Source organism: Euleptes europaea, chromosome 4 (genome assembly GCF_029931775.1).
Source record: "Euleptes europaea isolate rEulEur1 chromosome 4, rEulEur1.hap1, whole genome shotgun sequence".
Lineage (NCBI taxonomy): Eukaryota > Metazoa > Chordata > Lepidosauria > Squamata > Sphaerodactylidae > Euleptes > Euleptes europaea.
The window spans coordinates 107,228,218-107,240,531 of record NC_079315.1 but is presented as its reverse complement, the minus strand read 5'-3'; the positions used below and the strand labels follow the sequence as shown (position 1 = coordinate 107,240,531).

Below are 12,314 nucleotides of genomic sequence, written 5' to 3'. Positions count from 1 at the left end.
GTCTCTAATTAGCCCCTTCTTGAATCAAATTCCTGACTCCTTTGGTTCCCCCCTCCCCCAAGCCTTCCCTTTCTTTTGTGGTTCAGTGGTAGAGCATCTGCTTGGCATGCAGAAGGTCCCAGGTTCAATCCCCGGCATCTCCAGTTAAAGGGACTAGGCAAGTAGGTGATGTGAAAGACCTCTGCCTGAGACCCTGGAGAGCCGCTGCTGGTCTGAGCAGACAATACTGACTTTGATGGACCAAGGGTCTGATTCAGTAGAAGGCAGCTTCATCTGTTCATGTGTCCCTCTTTGTCAGTCCGTTGCTTGTTCTTGACATTTGGTCAACCACTTTGCCTCGGGACTCCTTGTCCTTTAGTCTCCCCCACCTCTCAGGACCTTCTGTCTGTTGCATCACATGCATGAGCCCCAGCCAAACTGACCATTTCCCCTTCCCTCACAGAAGCTTGTCAGAAAACAGCTTTGTTCTCTCGGTAGCTGAACATTCTGTGCATGACAGCAGCTCAGCCAATCAGCCGTGTCAGAACCTTCACTTACACAGGACTCTTGTTTGGGGGCTTCCTGGAGGCACCTGGTTGGCCACTGTGAACAGACTTCTGGACTTGATGGGTCTTGGTCTGATCCAGCATGGCTTTTCTGATGTTCTTATGTTCTTATGATATAACAAGAACATTTCAGAGCTAGATTCAAGTCCAGTAGCACCTTAGAGACCAATGAGATTTTGGGGGTATAAGCTTTGAGAGCCAGCATGTTGTGACAGCCAGCATGGTGTAGTGGTTAAGAGCGGTGGTTTGGAGCGGTGGACTCTGATCTGGAGAACCGGGCTTTATTCGCCACTCCTCCACCTGAGCAGCAGACGCTAATCTGGTGAACCGGGTTGGTTTCCCCACTCCTCCACACGAAGCCAGCTGGGTGACCTTGGGCTAGTCACAGCTCTCTTAGAGCTCTCTCTCAGCCCCACTTACCTCACAGGGGGGTCTGTTGTGGGGAGGGGAAGGTAAGGTGATTGTAAGCCAGTCTGATTCTTCCTGAAGTGGTAGAGAAAGTCGGCATATAAAAACCAACTCTTCTTCTTCTTCGAGAGTCAAAGTTCCCCTATCTGAAAAAGGGGGCTTTGACTCTCGAAAGCTTATACCCAGAAAATCTTGCTCTCTAAGGTGCCAGTGGACTTCAATCTAGCTCTTCTACCACAGACCAACATGGATACCCTGCTGAAACTATTCCAAAAGTAATAACATATATTTTGATATTTTTATTGCAGCAACTGTGACTATCACACTAAAAAAAAAGCCCAGATATTTTGGGCTTGTTCACACACTTGTGCTTCCATGCACAGAGACACACTTCGTAGCACTTGTGTGAATATACTTACCTTGCCTTGTCCCTTCATCAGGACAATGTTGGAAATAATGGACGGCTGAGTCAGGCGCCAGGGATATTCTACTTGAGCTGCACTCAGTGATCGGGTGGATTTCTTAACAATCTGGTACTCCTGATGAAATAAAATAATCATAATAATTGCAAACAGACCCAAAGTACTCTTCCTTATTGTTTTCAACCGGGGCACCTTTATCTTCCATTCTCCAGATGTTTTGGCAATGTAAGGACGGGCTAGCAGAGGATAGCTTCTTAGAGACTTAACAAAGGGAACACAACCAACAGTCTTTTGGGGATCTGTAAGCAGCAATAAGTAGGGGCCGTAGGGGGAACAACAGAAAAAAAGTTTTGATTTTTGTGCGATTTGCATGCATGTTTGATGAAAAGGTCTCCCCGTACACATATAAACAAAAATTGACCCAGATGTATGAATGTTTGACGCAGTACTACAAATTATGCCTTTTTCAGAACTAGAAAAAAGCCCAGTCTCGTATTGGGAAAGGGTAGCTACAAGTTATGAGCAACACAGAGATGCCTTTGAAAATGGCTGCACTGAATAAAGGTCTCCCCCTCAGCCCCATAAAGTGTAGGCACATTTGCCCTGTGTTGTGACACATGCATTCTTCTGCCCCTATCAGTAGCAGCTAACAATGGGAGTAGGTCAGGGATACACAGTATGCGTAAATGCCCCTACACTCAACGTGGGAAAACTCAACATAGAGATGCCATTTTCAGCGGTATCCCTGCGCCATCCATAACATGTAGTTGCACCCTTGGAATGGCCTCACTGGGGCAAACCGAGAATCCTTCCAGTCCAGTTATCTTGTTTCCAATACTACCTAGTCAACTGCTTCTGGAAGATCATCACGAAGGCAATGCAATTCTTATGCTTGGCACCAGGGGGAGGAGATCACTCCTAAATAGCTGTTAATTAGTAAAAAATTCCCCATTTTGCAATTCTTAATAAAACGGGAAAGCTTCAGCCAACCTGAGAGTTTTCTAAAAGCCAATCTTTTTTTAAATGTGGCCGCAGATTTAATCAAAGATCAAAACAAAATGAAAACAAGAGGTTAAAGAGACTCTGGGAAGCAAAAGCCTTTCCCCCTTGATTTCTGTTTCATCTCAGGATTCATGACCACAGAAACAAGAGAAGGGTCACATTCACAGAGTCAGATGGTGTCCAGGGTTCAATTCCAATGCAAAATGTCCTGAGATTATAGGCCAAACTAGACATGATGTCTGCCACAATGTCGGGCACGGTGGGACAGATAGGGCGTTCTCTCATGGCTGTTTCAGCTTGGGAAAATGGAAGGGGGGAGGCTGAAGTCCTTCTTCCCGCTACACCGCAAACCTAAGTGAAATCTGGCTCCATAAGAACATAAGAAAGGCCCTGCTGGATCAGACCAAGGCCCATCAAGTCAGCAGTCTGTTCACACAGTGGCCAACCAGGTGCCTCTAGGAAGCCACAAACAAGACGAGTGCAGCAGCACCATCCTGCCTGTGTTCCGCTGCACCCAAAATAATAGGTATGCTCCTCTGATCCTGGAGAGAATAGATATCCTGGAAAGAATAGGTCTCCAGAGTACTTGGGAACGTTAGTTCCCCGATGTAACATCTGTCTATAAAATGGGTTGGGGAAACCCAATCTGACTAGTAGCAGGTGTCTCGTGTAGTTTGGCTCTCAGTATCCCACAACAGCATAACAAAATGTAGAGTATACAAATCATGATTCCCTGCCCACATAAACACAGCAAACTGTATTCTCTCACCTGTCTGGTTCCCGTGTCCAGATGCTGTGGCAGAGAATGTTTTCTCCCTCCTCGGGAATATTTCATGGCTATTTCATAATTCACATCTCCATTTTCCACTGTCAACTCGTCATCTTCTCCCACGGATTCTAAACGAGTTGCCGCCCCTGAGCAATAACCCAGAGATGCCATTTATTACACATCTATCAGGGCATGTTTTAACATCTGTCAGTCGTGATAGAATCAGGTATGCTACTTCAACATTTTGTATGCATGTTCAAAAATGATGGATGTATTTCCTAAATCACATAAATGAACTATGATAGATTTTATCTTTTCATATAAATATATATACACACACAGCCTACAAGTTGGTAGCAACAGTTTATCATGCAAGCAACCATTTTCAAAATGCTTACTCTGGCAAAGCCTTAGCAGTTTGATGCTGGTGTATTTAAAGGATTGCTGCCAAAATTGCCACCAAGAAATACGTGGCCATTTCCAGTTTAAAAGATTAAAGACTAATTTCAGTTGCAAGTTGACAAAAAGCACTTTGTAAATCCAATAGAGACCCCAAAATCACAAATACCTAAAATGACTAAATAAAATGGAAACATAGTCCAGATAGCATTTCAACAGTAGTGAGCAAGAACTTAAATATCCTTAAATTTGGAAGATACAGAAAGCTCTTTAAAAAACATTCTGAAACATTCTAAAAAACGTTCTATCCTCCTTTTTGTCCAAAAAAACAAAATGCAATCTTATTAAATCAGCTCTTCAGTCTCTTTTAGGCACTCAGACTTTCTTGCAGGATACCCATCAAGGATGGGGCGATTCCTACAAAACAGGTCAATTTGAATTATCTCACCATAATATGAATTTGATAGTTCCAGTCTAGGATCAGGCATGTAGTCCAGGTAAGCAGAACAAAGATGCAAAAAACAAGCCTGAACACAAACCTGGAACAAATATAGACCAAGCTTCTTCTAGCTTTTCCCTACTTTTTAATGGAAAGCTGCTGAGCAGTTGGGAACAAACCAAACAGGATACGTGTGTGTGTGTGTGTGTGTGTGTGTGTGTGTGTGTGTGTTTCCTTTTCTATGATCCTTACAGGAAAGGTGCAACAAGCACAAACTGGGGCAAATTCTGACAATCTCCAACCACAAATCTTCAGTTGCTTTCATCATCAAATCTGTAATGTCTGTTAGACTTTATATCCCTCCTATTATCCTCTAAAATATTGTGCATCACCAGATGCCCCTAAATTTCCCCTAAGGCTAATACTAAAGGGAGATGCCCCTCCAGAGGCCATCGTGGTATAGTGGTTAACTGTGGTGGACTCTATAATCTGGAGAACCGGGTTTGATTCCCTGCTCCTCCACATGAGAGATGGACTCTAAACTGGAGAACCGGGTTTGTTTCCCCACTTCTCCACATGAGCAGTGGACGCTAATCTGGAGAGCCGGGTTTGGCTCCCCACTCCTCCACATGAGCAGCAGATGCTAATCTGGTGAACCAGGTTTCCCCACTCCTACATATGAAGCCAGCTAGGTGACTTTGGGAAAGTCACAGTTCTCTCCAAACTCTCTCAGCCCCACCTACCTCACAGGGTGTCTGTTGTGGGGAGAGGAAAAGAAAGAGATTGTAAGCCACTTTGATGCTCCTTAAAAGGTAGAGAAAATCAGCATATAAAAACCAACTCTTCTTCTTCTTCTAGTATGAGACCTTAACCACACTTTCTCAGGCTGCTTCTTTAATATTTAGCCCTAAAAATCCAGAGGAATAGCATTCTTGGCTGGAACATATCCCTTCTTTCTTCATCCCTAATATTGATTGTCAGAACCTGGTACTAGGAACGAACTGTATGCTGGACTAGATGGACAACTGGTCTGATCCAGCAGGCTCTGCTTATGTTATGTTCTCGGGTTGGGGTATGTTTCATTGAAGAGGACCCCTTCCCATTTCTCTCAATATCTTGATACAGTTAAAAAAAAGGTGACCCTCAGAAGAAGAGTCGGTTTTTATAATCCGACTTTCTCTGCTACTTAAGGAAGAATCTAACCAGTTTACAATCACCTTCCCTTCCCCTCCCCACAACAGACACCCTGTGAGGTAGGTGGGGCTAACAGAACTCTACGAGAACCGTGATTAGCCCAGGGTCACCCAGCTGGCTTAATGTGTAGAGGTGGGGAAACCAACCCACTTCACCAGATTAGCATCTGCCACTGATGTGGAGGAGTGGGGAATCAAATCCAGTTCTCTAAATTATAGTCCACTGCTCCAAACCACTGCTCTTAACCACTATACCATGCTAGCTCTCACCTCAGGAAAAAGCTGTGCTGTTGGATCAAGCGGGACACAACTCCCTCACCTCGTTATAGTGCTTTGCAATCTTTGAGTCACCCATGGTCCGACAAGACCATCCTTACCTTGCGATCGGCTTCTGTGCTTCAAAATACCACCTCCAAGAGTTGGACTTTGGCAGTTTTCTTTGGACTCCTCAGCACCAGCCGTATCTGGAGTCTTATCAGTATCCGTCATCTGAAGGAGAAGAACAACGGAAAAGGCTTAGGGACTGAGCTAAAAAGTTGGAATCAGCCTTCACTTCTGAAACCAGATTAACCATCATATAAAAACAAGTTGGGAAACGTCTCAGGTGCCAAAAAAATTAGAAGAAGAACGTGCCATTGAGTCACAACTCAATCTTGGTGACCCCATACATGGGGCGTCCCAGGCAATAGATGAGCAGAGGCGGTTTGCCATGGCCTTCCTCTGCATAACAAACCCAGTTTCCCTTGGTGGTTTCCCACCCAAGTATTGACCATAGCCAACCTTGCTTAGCTCCTAAACTCTGACAAGTCCAGGCTAAGCCGGGCTACAAATGTCTAAATCTGAGGCTCCCTTTGAGTTTGAGCCTCGGCCCTTCTGGACACACACATTGGCCCAGGAGAATTTTAGCACTTCTGAACGTAATTCACCAAGTGCTCCTGTTGACACGAGCTGCAAAAACCTTCTTAAGAGCCCAGCTCTGCAGCCATCACTCAGGCTAGCCTCTCAGAACAATCACAGGTGGTGTCACCTGAGATTTGCTTCATGTGCTTTCTCCAATATGCAGGTTAATTATTTTGCACCATCTTAGCAGTGCCATCCTAAGCAGAGTTACACCATTCTAAGCTCACTGACTGCAGGAAAAACTATTCATGCTACAATCCACACATTATTGGTCATTTTTCCTGTAGGGAGATTGCTCTCGTGATTATATTAATGTGTGAATAAGCTCATACAAAGGGAAGCCAATTGACATTTACATTACCATACCTAGGTGGGAACGACTAAAATGGTACTACACAACTGCGCAATGTCTAAGGGCATGAACTGCATGCCAGAAAGTCCTTAGTTCAAAAACTTGACTAACCATGAACCCACTAATGGAGCAACCCTATGCAGGGTTACCCCAGCTAATCAATTTAGTTCTCCACTAAAAGTGATCTCGAGCAAGCTGCTATTTGCTCAGCCTCAGACTTCTCATTTAAAGGTAAAGGTCCCCTGTGATGTCACATGCCGACGTTTACTATGCAGACTTTGTTTATGGGGTGGTTTGTCAGTGCCTTCCCCAGTCATCTTCCCTTCCACAAAAGTAGAATAGAACTTTATGCGGTGGAACGCAGGCAGGATGGTGCTGCTGCAGTCGTCTTGTTTGTGGCTTCCTGGAGGCACCTGGCTGGCCACTGTGTGAACAGACTGCTGGACTTAGTGGGCCTTGGTCTGATCCAGCAGGGCCTTTCTTATGTTCTTATTATGAAATACAATATAGCTATAAAAAGACATAAGCACAGGACAAAGGTCTTTCACATTTCCTAACACATGCCAGAGCACGGAGTTTACTGTACACATTGTGGCCTCTCTACTTTCTAAAATACCTAGATTTCTTCCTGCTCTGAAAATAAACAGAAATCCTACCCGTTATGCTTTTAAAGGTTTCTCATGGCCCACAGTTTGTAATCCTTGGCGGTAAAAAAAGAGTCTCCGGTGTCCCAGCTCAATGAAAATGCAACTTGGCCTTATTCTTCCAGCCACACATAAACGTAACCTTTTTTAAACAGTCGCTCCCTCTGCCAAAACAGTAACCACGCCACTACAAGACTGGGGGGGGGGGGGGTTGCTTTCCAGGAAATGAAGCTTATTCTGTTCTGATTTCACACCGCTAATCAAAAACAGTGATTTTCAGAAGTTGTTTTGGGGAATTCTGGGGTTCTCTGGAAGCTAAAAATGATTACCGGTAAACTGAGGCTATCGTATTTTGGTCACATTATGAGACGACAAGAGTCACTAGAAAAGACAGTCACGCTAGGAAAAGTTGAGGGCAGCAGGAAAAGAGGAAGACCCAACAAGAGATGGATGGACTCTATAAAGGAAGCCATGGCCCTCAGTTTGCAAGATCTGAGCAAGGCTGTCAAAGATAGGACATTCTGGATGACATTGATTCATAGGGACACCATGAGTCGGAAGCGACTTGACGCCACTTAACACACACACACACACACACACACACACACTGGAAGCTTATGGGGGCCCCACAGTGAAAATGTCTGTAGTGGAAAATGTCTCTACAAACAATCTCCCCTTGCCATGTGGAGCGGACAGGGAACACACACAATTCACAGACATCAGGAGAGGGACCCCTGTGTACTTCCTAGAGCACAATTCAGAATTATCTGCCGCATCTTGAGTTTAATGGCAGATGCACAAAGATTCCTTAGTGTACAAGCTCATGAGGAATGTCTTCTCCAAAAGATGGGAAATTCAAGAACCACTTATCTAATCCAACAAAGCCTCACCCAGATTTTTTTTTTCTTGACAACCTCAAAATATTAAATCTGGTAGCCCAGTGTTGCTGTACATTTCCCTGGCATATGTTTATAAAGAATTATGGAATGCATGACCTCGTTTCATAGGAACCAAACCCACATTATTGACACAAGGAACCCTGCTTGCTGTGCCGCCCCATATAAAAACAACATCAATGAGAGTTAGGAATTGGGCCTGTAAAGCAGTGGCCCCAGTACAGTGAACTTCCCTATCCACAGATGATAATTATTAATTTCTTAATGAAAACACATTGAAGGGGAGTTTTGGTGAAGACAAACTTTCAAACTTCATTAGCCTGGAGTTTGTGTGTGTAAAGTGTGATCAAGTCATAGCCAACTTATGGCAACTCAGTAGGGTGTTCAAGGCTAGAAATTAACAACGGTGGTTTGTCATTGCCTTCCTTTGCATAATGACACACCTATTCCTTGGTGGTCTCCCATCCAAGTACTAACCAGAGCTGACCCTGCTGAGCTTCTGAGATCTGACAAGATCAGGCTAGCCTGGGCCACCCACGTCAGGGCAGCCTGGAGTTTAGCTGCTCCATATTTCATTGCTGGTGGTATGGTATAGCCTGATCTTATCAGGTCTCGGAAGCGAAGCTGGTTCAGTAGAATCATAGAATCATAGAGTTGGAAGGGACCGCCAGGGTCATCGAGTCCAACCCCCTGCACAATGCAGGAAATTCACAACTACCTCCCTCCCACCCCCCAGTGACCCCCTACTCCATGCCCAGAAGATGGCCAAGATGCCCTCCCTCTGATCACCTGCTTAAGGTCATAGAATCAGCATTGCTAACAGATGGTCATCTAACCTCTTCTTTAAAACCTCCAGGGAAGGAAAGCTTACCACCTCCCAAGGAAGCCTGTTCCATTGAGGAACCGCTCTGTTAGAAAATTCTTCTTAACGTCTAGTCGGAAACTCTTTTGATTTAATTTCAACCTGTTGGTTCTGGTCCGACCTTCTGGGGCAACAGAAAACAACTCGGCAGCCCTTCAAGTACTTGAAGGTGGTTATATCACCTCTCAGCTGTCTCCTCTTCAGGTTAAACATACCCAGCTCCTTCAACCTTTCCTCATAGGACTTGGTCTCCAGACCCCTCACCACCTTTGTTGCCCTCTTCTGGACACATTCCAGCTTGTCTACATCCTTCTTAAATTGTGGTGCCCAAAACTGAACACAGTACTCTAGGTGAGGTCTAATCAGAGTAGAGTAAAGCGATACCATCACGTGATTCTTGATGGGAGGCCATCAAAGAAGACTCTGAGGAGGAAGGCAATGGAAAACCCCCTCTGCTTTTTACTTGCCTCGAAAGCCCCTTGCTGGGGTTGCCATAAGTCAGTATCAACTTGACAGCACTTACACACATATTTTGTCATTGTTTTAACCAAGATGCTGATTCTGCTTTACCAAATATGACGTTGTACGCATTGCATTAATACAGCAACAATTTCTTCTGGTGTTTAAATGCTGGGAGGTGTCCTGGTTTTACAAAGAAGTGAGGGTGATAAGGAGATAATAGACAGACTAAAATTTAAACCATTAAGTCTCCCTGATTTGCCTGGGGTTTTCATACAATGAGCCTGTAGCGCTGGTGGTGCATTAGGGCCCAGGAGTCTCCCAGCTGCAGATGCCACCTCTACCATCCATTCATTGTGTGGCAAATCACTAGACCTCAGCTTCAGTTGCCTGTCTGTAAAATGAGAGCCACAGAATCTGTGCTACAAGGAGAGAGAAAACAATAAAAAACAAACAAAAAACCAAAAAAACCCTCTAAAACCCTTTGCTAATCCAAATGGCTATATAAACTGGTAATTGCAACCCCTTTACGTCAGAATCCAGAAGTGCTGGCACCCACAGCCATGGAGGCAGCCAGAATTCAAACCTTGACAGCATTAAGCTGCTTGAACAAGCCATGCTTTCTGATTATGCAAAGTCCCCTGCAGGACTGGCCATTAGCTATAAATACTAATTAATGGAAGAAGAGAAGAAAAAGAGTTGGTTTTTTTACCCTGATTTTCTCTACCTTTTTGAGGAGACTCAAACAGGCTTACAATCTCCTTCCCTTCCCTCCCCACAACAGGTGAGGTAGGTGAGGCTGAGAGAGTTCAGAGAGAACTGTGACTAGCCCAAGGTCACCCAGCTGCCTTCATGTGGAGGAGTGGGGAAACCAACCCGGTCCACCAGATTAGAGTCCACCGCTCATGTGGAGGGGCGGGGAATCAGACCTGATTCTTCAGATCAGAGTCCACCGTTCTCAACCACTACACCACGCTAGCTCTCATGCCCTGGAGAATCTGCATGTCGACGCATGTCGACATGAGTGGATGGTTGGCCAACCAGAAGATACCTTGAAGTCCTCCATTGCTGCAGGGTGGGAAATGTCCAAAAATCAAGTTTGTTCAAATTGTGTGCAGGCAAACCCAGGTCCAGAGAGCTGAAAAGGGCAGCAATTGTATTGATTGGGTGAGATGCTAAAATGTGTTGGGGCGGGAGTGAGTTGCCGTATCGGCCAATCTACCACAGCCAGCCTGGGTGCTTGCTTCTTTGCCCTCCCACAATACTTGGGAAGGGACAGAAGGTGAAGCCAGAATCTCCCTTTCACTGCGACCACTTAGCCAAGTTGCTACATCCCTAAGAGGGGTTAAACAGCTAATTGAAGACTGTGCCATCAAGCTGCAACCAAGTCATAAGAACATAAGAAAGACCATGCTGGATCAGACCAAGGTCCATCAAGGCCAGCAGTCTGTTCACACAGTGGCCAACCTGGTGCCTCTAGGAAGCCCACAAACAAGACAACTGCAGCAGCATTATCCTGCCTGTGTTCCACAGCACCTAATATAATAATAAAGTCATGGCAACCCCATCCATAGGGCATTCCAGGCCAGAGACGAGCGGAGGAGGGTTGGCACTGCCTTCCTCTGCACAGCAACCCTGGTCTTCCTTGGTGGTCTCCCATCCAAGCACTGATCATGGTCAAACCCTGCTTAGCTCTCAACCTCTGACACGCTCCGGCTAAGCAGGGCTATTCAGGCTGCTAAACAGCTATTTAGAAACCTGATATTCCATGTGGCTTCATTTGCATATAGGAAGTCAGAGGAAAACAAGAGGTCAAACAGCTCTTATGAAGAATCCTTTAAAGGCTCCAATCTGTTTACTTTTCACTTCCAGCTATTGAGAAAAATCCCAAGGCAGATCCGGTGATTGAATATTTATCTCGCTTCCTGATCTCTTTTTTCTTTGGACAGAATTGCAAATAAAGATCCCTGGCACTTCCCTTTCTAAACAGAGGAAACTGTGTTTCTCGTTTGTCCCGCTACAACCCGAGGATGAAAAGCCTGCATCCCACGGCACCAGCAAAGGGTCGTGTCCCAAGAACTCCGACATCCATTTCCATCTTTGGAACCTATTTCAAGTGGAGGCAAATTTAGTAGTTGTGATTCCCTGAAGGCAAGGATCATATATTCACTCCTCTGTATCAAGCACCACCTAACACAATAAAGAGAGATAGTGTGATGTATTGGTTAGAGAGCTGGACTAGGATCTTGGAAAACCCAGGTCTTGGGGCTGGACCAGGAACTCACAAACCCAGGATCAAATCCCCTCTCTGCCCTAGAAGCTCACAGGTATAATCACAAAATCATAGAGTTGGAAGGGACCACCAGGGTCATCTAGTCCAACTGTGAGGGTCTCTGTCTTTGTGTCTCTGCTTTCCATCACCTGCTGTGTTATCAGTGAACTCGTAAAAGCAGTTCACACCTTCTGGTCTCAGGCGCCAGGCCTGATGGCCCATGTATCTTCCCCCCCCCCGCTGTTCTTCCTGCCAGTACTCCCTCAGGCCGATGCGGCCTTGGAAGTGTGATAGCCGCCCAGACTTCCTGGGATCTGTCTGATGTTTTGTATTATGCCAAGCTTGTAACTTCCCATAACAATAAGTGTGAACCCCAGTGCCCCAGTGCCCTGGAGTCAATATATTCTGTAAACCCGTATAGCCCCTCACTTGCAACTTTCTACCTGTGCCTGTCTCATCTCCTGAAGGCTTCAATAAATCGATTGTTTCTGTATCAACGTCTGAGCAACTGATTTGGAGAAGCAAACTCAGAGAGGGGGATCTCTCACATTAAGTTGCAAGTCCTTGCCTCTCGGACTGCAGCTGTACCGCTTTGGACAGAATGTCAGCCGACGAGGACACCACCCCTAACCCCGATGCCCCCAAGGAACCGGACGAGCCGGAGAAGCCGGACCCTAAAGGGGAGGGAGCCAAGCCAAAGAAACCGAAGGGTCGCGCCCCCGACCAAGATCGGGACGGACGTCCCCGGGGGC

The 12,314-nt window shown here is 45.6% G+C and overlaps 1 protein-coding gene across 1 annotated transcript in view; it reads right to left on the bottom strand.

Annotated features, from left to right (window-relative positions):
• The window catches only part of PDZD2 (PDZ domain containing 2), a 198,426-nt gene that overhangs the window by 38,738 nt on the left and 147,374 nt on the right, over positions 1-12,314 (bottom strand). Inside the window, exons 6-8 of the mRNA XM_056848199.1 lie at positions 5,555-5,666; positions 3,147-3,292; positions 1,373-1,492 (exon numbers count right to left, since the gene is read on the bottom strand). Coding sequence (XP_056704177.1) covers positions 1,373-1,492; positions 3,147-3,292; positions 5,555-5,666 — 378 coding nt within the window. The remainder of the gene's footprint in view (positions 1-1,372; positions 1,493-3,146; positions 3,293-5,554; positions 5,667-12,314) is intronic.